At 42.2% G+C, this 20,050-nt stretch overlaps 1 protein-coding gene across 3 annotated transcripts in view; it reads left to right on the forward strand.

Moving 5' to 3' along the window:
• Nucleotides 1–2,540: 2,540 nt before the first annotated feature.
• PLG (plasminogen) overlaps nt 2,541–20,050 on the forward strand; it is a 47,268-nt gene continuing 29,758 nt past the window's right edge. Inside the window, exons 1-6 of one of the 3 annotated variants that reach the window (XM_020876595.2) lie at nt 2,546–2,657; nt 7,646–7,781; nt 9,188–9,294; nt 13,384–13,498; nt 17,012–17,151; nt 18,778–18,898. In XM_020876595.2, coding sequence (XP_020732254.1) covers nt 2,609–2,657; nt 7,646–7,781; nt 9,188–9,294; nt 13,384–13,498; nt 17,012–17,151; nt 18,778–18,898 — 668 coding nt within the window. In that variant the 5' untranslated portion in view covers nt 2,546–2,608. Of the gene's footprint in view, nt 2,658–7,645; nt 7,782–9,187; nt 9,295–10,015; nt 10,443–13,383; nt 13,499–17,011; nt 17,152–18,777; nt 18,899–20,050 lie in introns of those variants that run through there. The other 2 variants (XM_020876602.2, XM_070461427.1) reach the window with 2 other exon arrangements.

Raw genomic sequence — 20,050 nt, forward strand, 5'->3', positions numbered from 1 at the left:
GCCACTTTAATGCCGGGAGGGGAGGAAGCAGCTAGTTCTCTTCCCATGAGAACCTGAGTGGATCTTGGTTGTGGGCCCCATGCCGGGCAGAGCTCCTCTCTTATTTGGTGTCCTAAGTGTTCCCCCACCCCCACGAACACCCGGGTGTAGCAGTGGTCTTCACATATCTTGGGTACAAAAGTTTCCTGGAGTTCCTTTAGGTGTAGACCGCAGAGGGTAGAGACTGTGATTTGGAGAGAGATAGAGACCCTTTGCACAATCCTAGAAGAATCTAAGGCCTTCCAAGGTGGCACTAGTGGTAAAGAACCTGCCTCCCATTGCAGGAGACACAAGAGACATGGGTTCAATCCCTGGGTTGGGAAGATCCCCTTGAGAAGGGCATGGCAACCCTCTCCAGTATTCTTGCCTGGAGAATCTCATGGACAGAGGAGCCTGAAGGGTCCATATGGTCTCAGAGTCAGACACAACTGAAGCGACTTCGTGCAGAAGAATCTAACACCTACTGTGTGGTCAGTATATACTTAATGAATTGAACTCAACGATAATACACATCTCAGAATTTATTTGACCTGCTACACTGTACTGAGATTATCTTTTTCTCTATCTCTTCCCTTAGCTTCTGCCATTCTTTCAAGTAGAAAATGACTGATGGAGAGTTAATTGTCTTTACGGTCTTGGGCAAAAGCATGGTCCTGCATTCCTTCCAGAGAGTCGGTGTGGGATTTCTATGCACAGTCTAGGGGAGTCCCTCTCTTTGTGCCTGCCCTATGCCTGTGAAGCTGAGCTCTGTGGGACCGAGCCGTAATGGGAGCCTCCATCCAGATACACCATCTACACCTAAGCAACCCATCCCTCTTTCCTCTTCTTTTTCCACTGCACGAAATGAGGGCAGTAGCCACACTCTGCTTCTTGTTTACTTGTGTTCTTGCGGTGCTGCTGTATTGGGAAGGTGATGAAGAATCCGTAGTCAGAAGGACATGGAAGGCAACCTCATTCACACATTAACAGTTGTAGAACCAAATATATTCGTGCAGCTAATAAGAGTTGAAAGGGGGCAAAAGGCATACCGCCACCATCCATAGCAGAAAAAGAGCAGGAAATGGACATTTATGCCTTTCAATAGATTGTGTCCATTGGCTTCATGCCTTGTGAGCCAAGTGACCTTGGAAAGTTAGACTTGCTCAGCCTGTCGCCTTAAGTGGGGACGATCGTAATATTGCTTGTGTTTTTAATATAGTTTTTTTGTTTCTTGTTGGCTGTGCTGGGTTCTCTGGCTGTGCAGGTTTTTCTCTGGCTGCAGCAAGCGGGGTCTACTCTCCAGGGACAGCGCATGGGCGTCTCATTGCCATGGTTTCTCGTGGGCTCTGGGGCCCGTGGGCTTCAGCAGTTGTGAGTCCAGGGCTCTGGAGCACAGAGTCAGTAGTGGCGCGCTGGCTTAGTTGCTCTGTGACATGTGTGGGATCTTCCTGGACCAGGGATCGAACCCACGTCTCCTGCATTGGCAAGCATGTAACCAGGAAGGGTTAATTTCAAATTTACATTGGATCTGCTTCTGTGACTTTAACCCTTCTTTTGTTATTGTAAACATACATAATGGCCTGCCTCAGGGAGATAACCTGAGCTGCCCACCCGCGAAGGACTATAAGGAAGTGAGAGACAGAAGGGGACAACTGAGGATGAGAGGGTTGGATGGCATCACCGACTCAATGGACATGAGTTTGAGCAAGCTCCAGGAGTTGGTGATGGACAGGGAAGCCTAGAGGGCTGCAGTCCATGAGGTCACAAAGAGTCAGACTGAACTGAACCAGAGGAAGTAAAACGAACACATTCTCATGCTTGAGGCTTGCCATTCAAGGGGACATTTGCAAGGACTGAAAAGTCTTTCTACTTTGCTTCCTCACCTCTCTGGAGGTGATCCATCATTTATGGACCCATCTTTTATGGATCTGATCCACGAAAGAACCTGGCAACCAGGCCCTGCCAAGATGGCTATTTTGAGGTGATAACCTGCCATCTTCTCACTCAGCCAGGCCCCCCTGATTAAAGTCTTTCCTTGCCTCAACCCCTCATCTCTTGGATTCACTGGTCTGTCGTGCAGCTGGCAGAGTGAGCTTGGACTCAGTAACAGGTGGACCCTCTATCACTGCGCCACCAGGGAAGCCCCAGTATTGCTGTTTGGAAGATTGAATGAAACTATGCGGGAGGTCTGGCATAGGAAAGTTCTCAGCACATGTTAGCTACTGTTGTAATTTTTGTTTTACCCAAAATAAAGTGAAAGAAGGAAGAGGGAAGGAAAGAAGAGAAAGTGGAAAAGATGGGCTAGGGGGTGGGGTGTGCAGGGAGGCAGAAGCAGCTTGGGGCAGCCAGGGTGGGGGTGGGCAGTCTCCACCACTTCCCAGCATCTATTGCAGACTCCGCTGTTAACATTTTGTAAGATCCTCCCGTCCAGGTAATGTTTGATACCTCAGAGCACAGCGGCAGCGGGCCTCTGGGAGAATGATTAACTCTGTGTGATTATCTTGTTTGTAAGCCCTTTCCTCTCATGTAAGTCAATAACATCTTGGGATTGGGACACGCTGTTTTCGGGACACGGCTGGCCAGTCCCAAAATGGAACATAAGGAGGTGGTGTTCCTACTTCTTTTATTTCTGAAATCAGGTAAGACTTAAAGATTTGCTTTTTCACTTGAATCAATATTTTTTTTTCCCTAGCAATATATTAAAAATAAAGCCATCATCGTTTTATGGGCAACTTGCCGAATTTAGCTTTTGATTCATCAGATTCCCAGTTCAGCATCTAAGATGGAGGAATTCTTCAAGAAATAAGGTTTGTTTCCCTTATGTGAATACTGGAGATAAGTGGACAGAGAAAATAATGAATGATGCTTTCAATATAAAAGATGGATCCCAAGTGATGGTTATTTTAGTTGAAAAAAATAGCCCAGAGTGCTAACAACTCCAAAAGTTGTTGGTCTCTTTGCCTGGTTCTCAGTTTGGTTAAGCTAGACCATTTTTGTTAAGGTTTCATATTCTCCTGACTTTCAAATGTGAACAGTGAAATATCTCTGACCACGATCTTTGACCAGAGTGGTTATGTTGACCTATTCCCTGTTAGGGAAGGTCTTTAATACATGTTAGCTTGCTTCTTATGCCTGGAGAAATCACAGGCATTGATTAGTCAGGCGATGTACATACAGTAATTCAACAAATCTCTATTGAGTGCCCGAGATAGAGTGGTACTTTTTTAATCCATCCATACACATGTGTGTCCATTATCATCACCAGCTTATTTAGCAGATACAACGGGTATTTTAGTAGACTTATCCTCGTTTTATAGATGAGGAAATCTGTAGTTAGGAAAATCACATTATTTGCCTATTGACCAAACTCCCAAAACCAGGAAGTGAAGGAACCAGGACTTCAGTGAGGGCTTTCCGAGAAGGAATCCGATGGTTCTCACTTTTTCAACTTTAAACCTTCTTTAAAATATTCTAAGCATGTCTTTGAGGCTCTTTTTTTTTTTTTTTTTTTACAGTTTTATTGAGATATAATTCACATACTACCCAATTCACACATTTGAAGTGTATAATCTAACGGGTCTTACTCAGTATTTAGAGTTGTGCAACTATCACAGGACCTTTTAGAACATTTTTATTACCCTTAGACTTTAAAACGGACGGCATCACCAACTCTGTGGATGAGTTTGAGCAAGCTCCAGGAGTCGGTGATGGACAGGGAAGCCTGGTGTGCTGCAGTCCATGGGGTCGCGAAGAGACTGACATGACTGAGCAACTGAACTGAACTGAAACTTTAAAAATAAACATAAGGGATGATTCCTGTTGATGTATGGAAAAAACCAATACAATATTGTAAAGCAATTATCCTTCAATGAGAAAGAAATATATTTTTAAAAAGCAAACACAAGAACTCTATAAAATATATCCTATAAAGATTGAAATTAGATCTTTTCAAGAGTTCTTAGAAAGTAGAGCAGGCCAGGGTATAAATGATTTTTTATATTTTATATGTTATAATATATATTATATATAAATAAAATATAATATATATTATATTGTAAAAATTTCTATTTTTATTATCCTTTAATTAATTTACCTTTAATTATGTTATTATGTTTCATAGTGTATACTTGCTGAGACCTACCTTAGGAGCTGATATGACAAAGAAATATCTGAAAAAGGAATAAACTTTCTTCTCTCTAGATTGAAAGTCCCCATATTTTCTTTCTTTAGTTCTAGGGCTCATTTGACAGTGGGTTATAATATAGTTTATTTATTGACCAAGAAATATTAGAGAAATCTTTTCAGTAAGAAAATTATTTTTATATTCTAGACTGAATGTGGATGTACATTGGGCCTAAAACAAGTATAGTTTATGAATAATGTGGGTTTTTAAAAAAATGACAGCAGTATGTATATGTGCCCGCATGCTTATGTGCTTGAAAGAAAAGACTTGGCTGTTGTGAAATGCAAACTGCTTATCTGCCTCTCACTGGGAACTGCTGTAAAAGGAGATTTTCCCCCCCTTTCCTGTAAGGGTGAGATGATTTGAGAGAATAGCACTGAAGCATGTTTATTACTGTATGTGAAATAGATGACCAGTGCAAGTGGGATGCGTGAAGCAGGGCACTCAAATCTGATGCTCCAGGACAACCCAGAGGGATAGGGTGGGGAGGGAGGTGGGAGGGAGGTTCATTATGGGGGACACGTGTGTACCTGTGTATCAATGATTCATGTTGATATACAGCAAAACCCACCACAATATTGTAATTATCTTCCAATTAGAATAAATTAATATTAAAAAAGAAAAGAAAAAACAGTTACACCCTCATCTATAGAAATTACCAAAGCACAACTGTTTCTGGAAAGGAGAGCTCAGATTGGGAGAAAAATTCAGGATGAAGACCTGAGCGTGGGTCTAAATATGCATTTCTCTATAGTCTTGATACATATATCAAAAGCTTTTTGGTGTATTAAGCTATATCTGCTGCTGCTGCTGCTGCTGCTAAGTCGCTTCAGTCATGTCCGATCTGTGCGACCCCATAGACGGCAGCCCACCAGTCAACTCCTGTTCAAGGGTGGAAGGATCCATGCTTCCAGTTTGGAGAATCTTAGGTTGAGGAAGAAAAAGCAGAGTCAGAGAGAGCGTGGGCTCCGGGAATGGCTTTGTCTCCATCTGGGACAGTGCATCACCCCTGAGCAAGGCATGTGTCCAAGGTGGTCAGGGATGGCCCTTCTGAGAAAGCGCATCTGGCCCTTGATGATCCTTCCTACTGGATCATTTTCATCAGTATCCAAACATGCTCCTAAATGTCTCATCTTAAAAAAATTTCCCAGAGGACCTAGAGGTGGTCATACTAACTGAAGTAAGTCAGACAGAGAAAGACAGATATCATATGATATCACCTATATGTAGAATCTAAAAAAAATGATGCAGAAGAAGTGATTTGCAAAGCAGAAATAGACTCATGGACATAGAAAACAAACCTTCTGGTTACCAGAGCAGAAATAAGGTGGAGGTATAAATTAGGAGTCGGGGATTAGCATATATAAACTATATGTTATATCTCAGGATATAACACCATGGAATTCTCCAGGCCAGAATACTGGAGTGGGTAGCCTTTCCCTTCTCCAGGGGATCTTCCCAACCCAGGGATCGAACCCAGGTCTCCCACATTGCAGGCGGATTCTTTACCAGCTGAGCCACAAGGGAAGCCCCACTTTGGGATACTACATAAAATAGATAAATAGGGACCTACTGCTGTGGTTCAGGGAACAATACTCAATAGCTTGTAATAACCTATAACAGAAAAGAATCTAAAAAAGAATATGCATGTATAACTGAATCATTTTTTTGTACACCTGAAATGAATACAACATTGTAAATCAACATTTTAAATAAAAATGTTAAAATATTAAAACTTTATTAAAACATTCATGAGACTTCATATGGCCTCTAGGAGATGCTCCTTTCACAGCCAGGCTCCTGAAAAGACTCGTCCTCCCAAGACATTCCCAGCGCCTGTTCTGGTCACTCTTCAACCCGCTCACTTGGGCTTTGGTCTCTACTCCGCCCCCTAAAGCGGTCAAGGTTGCCAGGTTGCCTAATCCCATTTAGGCAAACTTTAGGAAACTGCCGTCTCAAGTGTGTTAACCTCTTCTTAGCCCCTCACGCTATGAGCATGGCTGGTGTTCCATTCCAAAGGATGGAGGGGAGCCCCTCAAGGCGTGAAATAGAGCCACGGCTGTCTCAGGGGCCATGTTGGCCCCCGGTTCACCAAGTTCTCTTGGCAGCCCTGTGGTGGGACCGCGGCTGGGCACCCCCTGGCCACCCTCTGCAGTAGCCAGGGGCAGAGCGACCTTCAGACAGACTTTTGACTCAGATTCTATCTCAGAAGCAAATCGAGACCATTGTTTGTACCAGACTCTGTGCAGTTCCCTCAGAAACACCGGAAAACTGTCATCATTGAGCCCCAAATGGTTTCTTTTTTAATAAATCGTGAGGGGTCACTGTACTAAGCCCAGTAAAAAAATGACCGTGTATTATGGTCAAGATTTAGCCCAGGTCTTATTTCTTCTCAACATCATCAGCTCAACAAAGTTTTTGTATCAGGTGATGGAACCATTCAGAGAATGCCTGTCACATTAGTTTAAGCAGCACTGTCACAACTGAAGTTTGTACTGTGGGAAATCAAATAATGGCCTCCAGGTTCTATTTAAAAAGTTATTACCAACCTAGACAGCATGTTAAAAAACAGAGACATTACTTTGCCAACAAAGGTCCGTCTAGTCAAAGCTATGGTTTTTCCAGTCGTCATGTATGGATGTGAGAGTTGGACCATAAAGAAAGCTGAGCGCCGAAGAATTGGTGCTTTTGAACTGTGGTGTTGGAAAAGACTCTTGAGAGCCCCTTGGACTGCAAGGTGATCCAATCAGTCCATCCTAAATAAAATCAGTCCTGAATATTCATTGGAAGGACTGATGCTGAAGCTGAAGCTCCAATCCTTTGGCCACCTGATGCGAAGAACTGACTCATTGGAAAAGACCCTGATGCTGGGAAGGCTTGAAGGCGAGAGGAGAAGGGGGCGGCAGAGGATGAGGTGGTTGGATGGCATCACCAACTCAATGGAGATGAGTTTGAGCAAACTCTGGGAGTTGGTGATGGACAGGGAGGCCTGGTGTGCTGCAGTCCATAGGGTTGCAAAGAGTCAAACACAACTGAGTGACGGAACTGAACTGAGGTTCTATTTAGATCCAGGGATGGACAGATCAGCATCAAAATTGCCCAAGGGTGGCCTCCTAGTGCTCCATCATGACATGCAATTACTAGCAACAGATCAAATTTTTTCTTATTTAAGGTTTTGTACCCATTAACGTAGTAATGTGAAAATTGTTAAATAGCTCTAATCTATTAACCTAGCAATCCAGACAATCTTTTAACATCGTGCCATCTAGTCATGGAATTGTTTTCCTAGTTAGTCACTTGTATTCACAACCACCCAATTGCTTCCAATAGAGCAGCAAATTTTACTCGGTTGATGCAAAGCGAATAATTTACAATTCATGATAATTAATTATCAGCGGTGTTGGTGCATTAATCAGCTGCTGCATTTTAATTGTACTTTTGTAGGTCTCGGAGACCTCCTGGATGACTATGTAAATACCCAGGGGGCTTCCCTGCTTAGTTTGAGTCGGAAGAACATGGCAGGAAGAAGCGTAGAGGATTGTGCAGCAAAGTGTGAGGAGGAGACAGACTTCGTTTGCAGGTATGTTCCTGGTGGCTGCACCTACGCAGAGCTCCTGATGATTGAGACACGTTACCCTGATCGCAAGAAGTTTGCTCAGGGATTTATCATTGAAAATAGGATCTAAGAGGAGTTTCATGAGGTTGGAGTTTGGAATCTGTATTGGCTCCCGGTATCTGAAACCATACAGTTTCTTGTGAAAGTTCATTAAGTCCTTTTAGAAAAGTTCATTAAGTCCTTTTAGAAAAATGCCCCCAAAGGAAACTTGTTAACAGTTGACATCAGCAGCTATTGTTATGGCTGTAGCTTTTTAACATCATTGTTGGTAACTATTTATTGAGGATCATGTGACTGGAAGTGTCCTAGACCTTAAGGCGCCATGAAGCATAGATGCAGTGATTTGATGTATATACATGATAGATTTTATATGTGATGTATGAAACCAGCATACGTGATAGATTTTATATGCGATGTATGAAACCAGCATACGTGATAGATTTTATATGCGATATATGAAACCAGCATACGTGATAGATTTTATATGCGATATATGAAACCAGCATACATGATAGATTTTATATGCAATATACAAAATCAGCATACATGATAGATTTTTGTGTAGATCCGAAAGTCAGTGCTTGCCCTTTTGTATTTAAGGTGTCACAGAAACTGGATAAAATGTAAAAAATTAAAAAAAAAATACAGCCAATGTGAGATATTGATAAAATCAGTATGTGCTCTGTTAAGATTCAGAGGAAATAACAATCCTAAGAGCTGAGACAACCGGGGAAGGCCTGGGGTGGAGTGGGGGGAACTGAGCTGGGCTTCGAAGGGTGAAATCTTGGTAAACAGCGACCACGTGGGAAGGATTCTAGGCAGAGGGCAGCCTGGCTGGGCACCTGTGAGACGGACCGCGTCAGCTGATGCAAAGGTTTATGTAAGAGATGGGGCTGGAAAGGAAGCCTTGGACAACTTTGATGCCAGGCTCAATATTCACACAGGACGAGTGCAGGGCTGGGGGTCGTGAGGGAAGCGGGTAGAATCAGAGGCACTGTCAAGTGGGAAAGTAGAGGCGTCCATGTGGACCATCTTGGGATTGGGTTCAAAGAAGCTCAGTTGCTTCTTTCCCACACAAAGCAGATATTCTGGCGCTTCATTAAGAAAAATGGGTGCGGAAAGAATAAAGCAGTTAAAACAGAAAGAAAATGGGGAGGGGAAGAAGGTAAAGGTAGAAGAGAAAAAAAGAATATCTACCATGGTGCTGTATCCTTTCAATATGGTGCCAGATTGAATTGAAAGCAAGTTCTGAGCTCCTCGATTCATCGAAAGTTGTCTTTAAAAGTTCGCTTTACACAAAGGAAATAGAGTGGTGTTTAAATTCCTTTAAACTAAGGGCTAGAGTGGTGTTTTCTGTTTCTCTTCTGCAGGGCATTCCAGTATCACAATAAAGAGCAACAATGTGTCATAATGGCTGAAAACAGCAAGACCTCCCCAGTCTTTAGGATGAGGGATGTCATTCTATATGAGAAGAGAAGTATGTACAATGTTTTCTTCCTCCTCCTTCTGTCTTTCTCTTTCTTCTTGTCTTTCCCCTCTCCCTTCCCTCCCCACCAGCCCAGTTACTATCTGGAATTTATCAGACCAGAAAATGGAGGTGCTATGGTGCATTGAAAATGAACTTGGAGTCAGAAGATTTGGCCACTAACCCACAATGCCAACCTGAGTATATTATTTCACCTTTTAGGTTTCCTTCCTCTTGATTTCAAAACACAGGGATTGGATTTACAAAATCACTTCTGCCTCTAGGACCCTGAAAATAAGATATTAAATAATATCTTATTTAAAGATATTAAAATATTAAGATAATTTATTCTAAGATATTAAGATTTAAATATTAAGATATTTAAATATCATATTTAAAGATATTAAATAACAAAGATATTTTCTTCTTATTTTTAAGAAGAAAAGAGAGAGTACACAAGTTCCTTATGATCCTGGTCTTTTCGTTCTGCAGAGACCACCATCTGTGGTCTGAAGCCTGGAGCAGTAGCAAAACTGAGGTGTTTTCAATCTGCAGAAACATTTAAATAGAGACAGTGTCCTTCGTTTTACTCTCACACATTCTACTTTTCTTTCCGTCACGGCCTGTATTTCCCGCAGTCTCTAAAACGGTGCAGAAATTTGAAAACGTGCAGAAGAAGTCGCAGCTCATTTTTGAGAGTTTCCTTAAAAACTCTGGATCCTGTGTTGTTTAGGACCACGGATGGCCTAGATTCCTGCAGAAACTGTGTGGCTTCTTAGACGTGCACAAGTTCATCAAGTCTGTACGAAGATTCAAGTGACTTACGATGCTTTTACAGCTACTTCCCATTCTCTGTTGTTGGAGAGGTGTCAGGACTGTTTTGATAGCGGTTTTGCTCTCCAAATATTCTGCATCACAAGTGCTGAAGGCAACAAGAAACATCCTATTTCACGTATTCTTGACAACGGCTTGCACATTCTCTCGAGTTTTCCCACCAAACTCTTAAGATTTTGAGAGGTGTTTTTTAGGTCAGGATTATATCTACATGGTGGTTCATCTTAGCTTTAAGTACCTGTGCGTCTGTTAACCTCACTCCGGGTCCACTGTTGAGCTCTAACTCTTGAGTCTAAAGTGCAGATTAAATTTGAAGTTTATCTGTGGATGTTATTAGTTCTTGCAGTTAGTGAGTAAAGGAAAAGATATATGGGCTTACCCAGTCTATCAGACATTTGAAAAATGCTGGTGGGATTCTCTGTGCAAACACTACCATTTAAGCATGTCCTCTGTAAACGGTTAACCAGAAAGATCAAGGGGGTGACCGCTAGGCTTCGTTTGGCTAGTTGAAGAGTTGCCTGTTTTCAGGCAAGGAGAGGAGCCAAAGGTTATACAAACTGTGGTGGGTACAGACAAACAAAAGAGAGGGAAAGAGTCAAAAGTCAGTCATTTTTGGGTGTTTGTTTCTTTACTGCGGAATATTGACCCACTGCAAAATCACCTGACAGGGTGCTTCTGGGAACAGTCGGTGTCAGATCAGTTTCACCTCCACTGGCCTCCAGGGCCATTGCCGCCACTTGGGTCTAAAGCTGCCCTCATCACCGCAGTGGCTGGTCCAGGACAGCCCTGCTTCGAACCCTCAGTGCTCTTAGAAGAAAGTCCAAATACTCACCAGTTGCTACCGGGCACTGTGTTACTCAGCCTACCTCGCGTGCTGGGCTGATGTCTGTGCCTCCTGCAGGCGGGGCACAGGCTTGTTCATCCTGACCCTCCTCTGTTCTTCCGGCTCTTCATCGCCCAAGTTGCAGCTTGAGGGTCCCCTTCCCTGACCCCTGGCCTCCAGAATACCTTGCTTACCTTTTTGATAAGCGTAACATATCGACTGTCATCATATATCTCAATGAAGATATATCTGTAATCTTTAAACAGAGTGTTGGATTTAAAGCAGCAGTTACTATAGGTGTGTTAGAAGTATTCTACCCAGATAATTGATCAATTAATTTAAAGCATTGACACGTAGACACTGTGTGCTAAGTTGCCTCTGCCATGTCCGACTCCTTGTTATCCTATGGACTGTAGCTCACCAGGCTCCTCTGTCCATGGAATTTTCAGGCAAGGATACTGGAATGGGTTGCCATTTCCTATTCCAGGGAATCTTCCCGACTCAGGGATTAAACCTGCATCTCTTATATCTCCTGCATTGTCAGGCGGGTTCTTTACTACTAATGCCACCTGCGAAGCCCAAGATCACCGAACTGAGCTCCCTGTGTGATAGAGCAGCTTCCCACTATTTATTTTACACATAAAACACTATCATGTGCAAAAATAGATTGCTCGTGGAAAGCTGAGGGAGCTCAGTGCTCTGTGATGACCCAGAGGGTGGGATGGGGGGTGGGGTGGGAGGGAGACTCAAGAGGGAGGATTTATATATATATATATATATATATATATGTATGTATGTATAAACATACTTAGGGCTGATTCACATTGTTGAAGGGTAGAAACTAACCCAGCATTGTAAAATAAGTATCCTCTATTAAAAAATATTAAGATACAAATACACTTTAAATCTTTTATGTTTTCTTTGAAAACACGAGCTTATGCTGGTACCTTTGGACATAAAACAGAGGCGTTTTTTATTTGAATCCGGGGACCACCAACAGAAGTTATCTAGAGCATTTCTTGTATAAACCACACTCATGAATTATCTACCATAATCTGTCCTTCTCTTTGAAGCTGAGCAAGTCTAGAGACACCCATTAATCAATCTGACTGTAAAATTCCTTTGTATTTTCATGCTTCCCCTCCCCTCAGACTCCTATCAACAACAGGAAGGGACTGCTCTCAGTGGGTTTGGTAACAGTTTGTTTTGACTGCATCCTGTGGCCTGGGGGATCTTAGTTCCTGGACCAGGGAAGGAACCTATGCCCCCTGCAGTGGAAGCACAGAGTCTTCCCCACTGGACCACCAGGGAAGCCCCTTGAAAACAATGTAAAAAAACTACTCTACTCTTTCAACTACTTGAAACGATTTATCTTAGTTTATTAAAAAAAAAATACTCCCTCCCCTCCCCCATTCATTTCTCAGTTTAGATCATCGTAATCAGATAGAGCTGTATAAAAAGTTTTGGAAATTAAAAAAACGGACTCTTGGTAAGAGTTAACCCAACTGGTAGGAACAGAGCGGGTCAGTACTCCCGAAGGTGGCCTGCCAGCCACAGACGCCCATCCTGCCGCATGTGGGCCGCAGGGGGACCCCTGCAGTGTGTTTGAAAGGCAGGATGGAGCCCACTGGGTAACCAGCAAGTTGTTTAAATGAAGGCTGGTTGAGAGCATCTTCTGTAAATGCTGAGGGTAGACCACAACTGCATTACCCTGTTTAGTTCTTTTTTCACACTTAAAATACCACCGTGAGCCTAGAAATGGCTTGCATCTTTTTCAGCCTCTGCAGGTCTGCCCATTCCAGGAAGAAGCCCTCACCCCCTTCCCATCCAGTCCCTCACGATGCTATTTATTTTCTCTGTTACACGTGTTGCCATGAGGTTGTCTATTTCACAATCCGTGTCCTTGATTACCTTCTGTACCTGACACCCCAGACTCCACTGGGATGTAAGGGCCACTGGGGCAGGACCTGTGTGGTTCCTACTCCAAGCGTTCCCAGCACCCCCTGCACGCAGCATCTGCCTGGCACACGGAAGGGCAGGAGCTCTGGATAAAGGAGTCAGCGCCCCACCCTTAGCTATAATTCTTTGTTGTTGTCGTTTAGTTGCTTTAGTCATGTCCGACTCTTCTGCAGCCCCATGGACTGCACCCCACCAGGGTCCTCTGTTCATGGAATTGTCCAGGCAAGAATACTGGAGTGGGTTGCTATTTCTTTCTCTGGGGATCTTCCTGACCCAGGGATTGAACCCACATCTCCTGCACTGGGAGGCAGATTCTTTAGCACTGAGCCACCGGGGAAGCCTGCAGTAACTCTCACACAGACTGCCTTTTTAGATAGTGAGTAACCGTGTCCTTTCTTACAACATGATCAAGCAGTGCAGGGCTTCCTCGTGATTTCTTGTCGTTGTTGTGAAAGGGTTTGACCACTGTTTGGGCTTCCTTGCAGTCTACATGTTGGAGTGCAAGACCGGAAACGGGAAGACCTACAGAGGGACCACAGCCAAAACGAAAACTGGTGTCACCTGTCAAAAATGGAGCGCCACTTCCCCACACGTACCCAAGTAAGACTTCTCTTTTGTCTCCGTGTTCACCTCTTGTACTCAGAATGATTCCATTACTTCCTACTCAAACCAGAACATGTGACTAGCAAGTATGGGGAGAATCTTATTGATGCTGGTGCAGAGCCGTTCAATAATTGATGGCATAAAAGCAGAAAATGGCTGCTTTCCATTCATTCTTGTGTATATGCTTTTGGGGGGGAAGATTTTAAACAATAAAAAAAGAATAATAAATTCTAGAACATGAATTCTAAGCTGAGACGGAGAAAAGACAAAAGATGATGATGTTTACAATTGAATCAGTCTAAATCAAACATTTATTCACATCAACATTGTAGAAAACAGATTATCTTGCAACTTGCCTATTATTTATTTTAATGTCATTCTTTATACTTTGCCCAGTATGGTATTAGGTGATATTTAATTCTCATGAACAATGCTTATCAGGTGGGAATTTAGTGTCTATGATCCTTCTCACTCCCAAACAAATCATCTTTAGCCATCCTTATGAGTTGGGCTTCCTGGTGGCTCAGCGGTAGAGAACCTGCCTGCCAATTCAGGAGACAAGGGTTCAATCCCAGGGTCAAGAAGATCCCCCAGAGAAAGAAATGGCAACCCACTCCAGTATTCTTGTCTGAAAAATCCCATGAACAGAAGAACCTGGTGGGCTACAGTCCATGGGGTTGCAGAGTCAGGCACAACTGAGAGACTTAGCAATAACAAAGAGATGAAGTCTCATATTCCCAGCACATCAAGGCTTACTGAGATGAAAAGGACAAACCAAATGGCCAAGTCATAGAATGGCAAGGATCTGAGAGAGAATCTTGGTCATCTATACCCCAGCCGATGAGGAAACTGAAGTCCCAAAAGCACCAAATCTACCAAAAACAGGTACACAGGAGAACCAGAAGCAAAATCTGCCATTTTAGATTTGAAGTCTTAGGTTTTTAACCCAATTTCTTACTGCAACACAGCAACTCATCCCTGAAAATGAGCTTCACTCCATCCTCCCACTCTCCCATTAATTCTAGACGCACCTCAGAGGGGACGTGGAGTTTGGCATCAGGCAGATCTGACTTTAAACTCTTGAGATGCTATTTATTAACTGCTCAAGCTTAGGTGAGATTTGATCTGTTTCACATGGCTGTGCCTCAGTTTTCTGATCTGGGAAGTGGGAATAATAACACCTTCCTGATAGGGATTTTTATTGACTACATTAGAGAATGTATAGAGAGACTTTAGCATAATGCCTCATGCAGAGTTCAGACAAAATGGTCTTAACTTCTATTATTTTTACAGAGAGAATGTCAACTGACAAAAGCAGGTGTTTGACATGTCTCATGAATTTGGCAGGCTTTGAGGGCTTTATATTTCTACTGTGCTTAAGACGCTTTGACTCTACTTCTAAGACTTGGCTGTTCACACAATAATAGTGATATTAACTACTCTACCCAACAGGCTATCAATAGAGACACTGACAACTGGATACAAATGCTATTGCACACAGCTGAAATGTAGTTGGATGTTCAGTTCAGTTGAGTCACTCAGTCTTGTCCGACTCTTTGCGACCCCATGGACCGCAGCATGCCAGGCCTCCCTGTCCATCACCAACTCCCGGAGTCCAACCAAACCCATGTCCATTGAGTTGGTGATGCCATCCAACCATCTCATCATCTGTCGTCCTGTTCTCCTCCTGCCCTCAATCGTTTCCAGCATCAGGGTCTTTTCAAATGAGTCAGCTCTTCTCATTAAGTGGCCAAAGTATTGGAGTTTTAGCTTCAGCATCAGTCCTTCCAATGAACACTCAGGACCAATCTCCTTTAGGATGGACTGGTTGGATCTCCTTGCAGTTCAAGGGACTCTTAGGAATCTTTTCCAACACCAGAGTTCAAAAGCATCAATTCTTTGGTGCTCAGCTTTCTTTATAGTCTGACTCTCACATCCATACATGACCAATGGAAAAACCATAGCCTTGACTAGACGGGCCTTTGTTGACAAATTAGCGTCTCTGCTTTTTAATATGCTGTCTAGATTGGTCATAACTTTCCTTCCAAGGAGTAAGCATCTTTTAATTTCATGGCTGTAGTCACCATCTGCAGTGATTTTGGAGCCCAGAAAAATAAAGTCAGTCACTGTTTCCACTGTTGCCCCATCTATTTCCCATGAAGTGACGGGACTGGATGCCATGATCTTAGTTTTCTGAATGCTGAGCTTTAAGCCAACTTTTTCACTCTCCTCTTTCACTTTCATCAAGAGGCTGTTTAGTTCTTCTTCACTTTCTGCCATAAGGGTGGTGTCATCTGCATATCTGAGGTTGTTGATATTTCTCCCGGCAATCTTGATTCCAGCTTGTGCTTATTCCAGCCCAGGGTTTCTCATGATGTACTCTGCATATAAGTTAAATAAGCAGGGTGACAATGTACAGCCTTGATGTACTCCTTTTCCTATTTGGAACCAGTCTGTTGTTCCATGTCCTTGTCTAACTGTTGCTTCCTGACCTGCATACAGGTTTCTCAAGAGGCAAGTCAGGTGGTCTGGTATTCCCATCTCTTTCAGAATTTTCCAGTTTATTGTGATCCACACAGTCAAAGGCTTTGGCATAGTCAGTAAAGCAGAAATAGATGTTTTTCTAGAACTCTCTTGCTTTTTTGATGATCCAGTGGATGTTGGCAATTTGATCTCTGGTTCCTCTGCCTTTTCTAAAACTAGCTTGAATATCTGGAAGTTCATGGTTCACATATTGCTGAAGAACTGGCTTGGAGAATTTTAAGCATTACTTTACTAGCGCATGAGATTAGTGCGATTGTGTGGTAGTTTGAGCATTCTTTGGCATTGCTTTTTTTTGGGATTGGAATGAAAACTGCCCTTTTCCAATCCTGTGGCCACTGCTGAGTTTTCCAAATTTTCTGACATATTGAGTGCAACACTTTCACAGCATCATCTTTCAGGATTTGAAATAGCTCAACTGGAATTCCATCACCTCCACTAGCATTGTTTGTAGTGATGCTTCCTAAGGCCCACTTGACTTCACATTCCAAGATGTCTGGCTCTAGGTGAGTGATCACACCATCGTGATTGTCTGGGTCATGAAGATCTTTTTTGTACAGTTCTTCTGCGTATTCTTGCTACCTCTTCTTAATATCTTCTGCTTCTGTTAGGTCCCTACCATTTCTGTCTTTTATTGAGCCCATCTTGGCATGAAATGTTCCCTTGGTATCTCTAATTTTCTTAAAGAGATCTCTCGTCTTTCCCATTCTGTTGTTTTCCTCTATTTCTTTGCACTGATCGCCGAGGAAGGCTTTCTTATCTCTCCTTGCTATTCTTTGGAACTCTCATTCAAATGGGAATATCTTTTTCTCCTTTGCTTTTTACTTCCCTTCAGTATGAATAGTATGAATAGTTGAATGACACAATCTCAAACCACAGTTGGGAAAGAGAAGGGGTCTTATCCTGCCCTGCTGATAACACGCTGACTTTTAAAATATAGTCAAAGTGATTCTTTTCCATCCTCTGCAGCTTTTCGCCTGAAAAATTTCCTCTAGCGGGACTGGAGGAGAACTACTGCAGGAATCCAGACAATGATGACAACGGGCCCTGGTGTTACACCACAGATCCAGACAAGAGATTTGACTACTGCGACATTCCTGAATGTGAAGGTCAGGGATGGCTCTAGGAAAAGTTTTCCTATTTTGCCCGTTATGTGTGGAGTAATTTGCTGTAAATTGATTATCTATGGGGATATTAATAATAATTACTGCTGTGTTTGACATCATCAAGTAATATATGACCTCTGGGAAAAGACAAAAATTTTGCACAATTTCCATTATGGATCTAAATTATCTTTATTTAACATGTGGTTCAACAGGGACAAATATAAAACTAGATGTAAACTCTAGATGCAAACTTTTTATGCTTAAAGCTCTGACACAGTTTAAGCCAGAAACATATTTGCAATTCAACTGTTAATTAAAACCACAAAATCAATACAATTCAAACACAGATTAATTTAACATGGTAGACGTTGTCATGTTGTTGGAACCAAGCAATGAAGCAGTTTTTAAGTCAGCAATCTATTGTTTCAATGGAACAATCAATTTAAGAGCACATTTCAAAAGTCAATGTTAAAAGAATGTAAAATATCCTATGGGAAAATGTTCTTTACTTCATATTTCCTGCCACATTTATTGATGCAATAGGGTGGTGAATGAAGGTGGGATTTGCATAAGCATGTGTATTGAGTATGTACTAGGTGATGGCTCAGTTTCCCATCACTTCCTCTATTCCAACCATGGGCATTCTTTATTTATTTGTACACTATGTTATGAGGGCATTTGGCCCTTTACTGACATGAGAGTATCCTTTTTATATCCAGTCTTCTTCCATTTTCCTTATTGCCACATAAAAATTAAAGTCTTATATTCTTCTGCTAAACCACATTATATTAAGAATTGCAAAGTTCCCATTTTACAGGGATGCAAGAAAGAAAAACAACCAGCATGCTTCTCAATAACAATAAAAAGAGAAGCATCATCCCTTTAGGTGAATATTTTTCCTCTCTCGAGGTCACGAACACAAGCAAAAACTCTGGCACTAAAATCTTGAGAGGCTGCCGGCTTCTTTGGCAGTTACCTAGACAATCAGAGAGAGCTTCCCGGTGGCTCGGTGGGAAAGAATCTGCCTGCCAATGCAGGAGACACAGGAGATGTGGGTTCCATCCCTGGGTTGGGAAGATCCCCTGGAGGAGGAAATGGCAACCCACTCTAGTATTCTCACCTGGAAAATTCCACAGACTGAGGAGCCTGGCAGGCTGCAGTCTACAAGTCACAAAGAGTGGACGTGACTGAGCAAGCATGCATTCAATCAGAATAATTCCATAGGAGTTTTTTGGAAGAGAGACCACAAATATTAAAAAATTCTAGTAGAGAATTTACAGACTCCTGAGATTATATGCAATCTCTCCCCACAACCACCAAGGACCAACACATGTAGCCAACCTTGAAGACAAAGTATTATGGAGTTGCTGGATTTGGTCATGACTATAATAGTCAAGAAGGTATTGACCACATCTGCTAATTCTACCATTTGAAAAAGAGAATGACATTTTAGATTGTATTAGAAAATTAAGCCTTTATGGCCAAGTTTGTTGCTAGGTGATTGTTGGAAAATTACCAACGAACAAGTGGCAAAGGTATTTGAGACATTTCTAGTGAGAGTCTAGTCTTTAGCCTTTTTTTGCTTCATTCATTTCAGTTTCTTTCTTCCTTTCTTTCCATTCTTCCCAGTTGAATGTATGCATTGCAGTGGAGAAAACTATGAGGGCAAGATTGCCAAGACCAAGTCTGGACGTGACTGCCAGCCTTGGGACTCTCAGAGCCCACATGCCCACGGATACATTCCTTCCAAGTAAGTCTCACTGGCAGTGAAACTGGATGTTTAAGCCTCTGCAATGCTATGGGTAATTTAATATTATTTAGGTATTTTAGCATTCTTCAAAAAGTGAACACACTTGATGTTTCTGAATTTCAAAGTTTGCATTTTCCTACGTGACTGCAAAAGAAGTATACATTCTTTTTTAAAAAATTTTTAATTGAAGGATGAGTGTTTTACAGAATTTTGCTGTTTTCTGTCAAACCTCAACATGAATCAGCCATAGGTATACATATATCCCCTCCCTTAGAAGTATGCATTCTTACTAGTCAAAATGTGGTCCATGGAAGAGTGCTGTCACCTGAGCGTTTGTTAGAAATGCAGAATCTCATCCCCACTGAGTCTGGATTTGCACTGTAACCAGATTCCTGGCTAATTTGTAGGTTAAATGTAAGAAATATAGATATACACATCTATAAACATACAATATACACATCTCATCTGTGTATTTTCCAAACAGTCCCCTCTTGTTTGTATTCCTTTCTTTTTTCTTCATGCTGAAGAGATTCAGGGCTTCCTACCCTGTGATCTATGGGTGGGCTTTATGAATCCCTCAATATTTTACGTGTGTTTATATCAGTGTATTTTTATGGGAGGGAGGATTCCTAACTTTCACTAGCTACTCAAAGGGTATCTCTAATCTATAATGGAAATAGAAGTCCCTGATATAGAAAATAATGGTGAATTGTAGGGGACAATTTTCTGCATCTCCTATTTCACATTAATTGTACTTAAAATACCTCCTTCTCTGTAGCTGCTTCTGGTCATTCTCTTCATTCTGTGACTATAGGTTTATAATGGGGCTTGTAAAAACTAATAGGAAAAGAGACTAAGTCAGAGATTTCAGTGTGGAAAACAGCTCCCCTGCATTTCTGTGCCTCCTGCTTCAAATAGCTGTGTTAAATCACCACTGTTGTAGTTTTCTTTTCCCCACTGCACTCCAAAGAAGAAACACAATGAAAGCCTCAAGCCTCAGAATTGGTTAAATTTATTTCCCAGAAACTGAAAGAAGAAGATTGCCTGAGCCACTGCTGGTTGCTCCGTCCATCCTGACAAAGCATTTACAGTCTCAGGAAGGGACGTGAAATGAGCCCAGAGGGACACGAGGCATGGTGTTCATCTCACAGG

Source organism: Odocoileus virginianus, chromosome 34 (genome assembly GCF_023699985.2).
Source record: "Odocoileus virginianus isolate 20LAN1187 ecotype Illinois chromosome 34, Ovbor_1.2, whole genome shotgun sequence".
In the NCBI taxonomy this organism is placed as follows: Eukaryota; Metazoa; Chordata; class Mammalia; order Artiodactyla; family Cervidae; genus Odocoileus; species Odocoileus virginianus.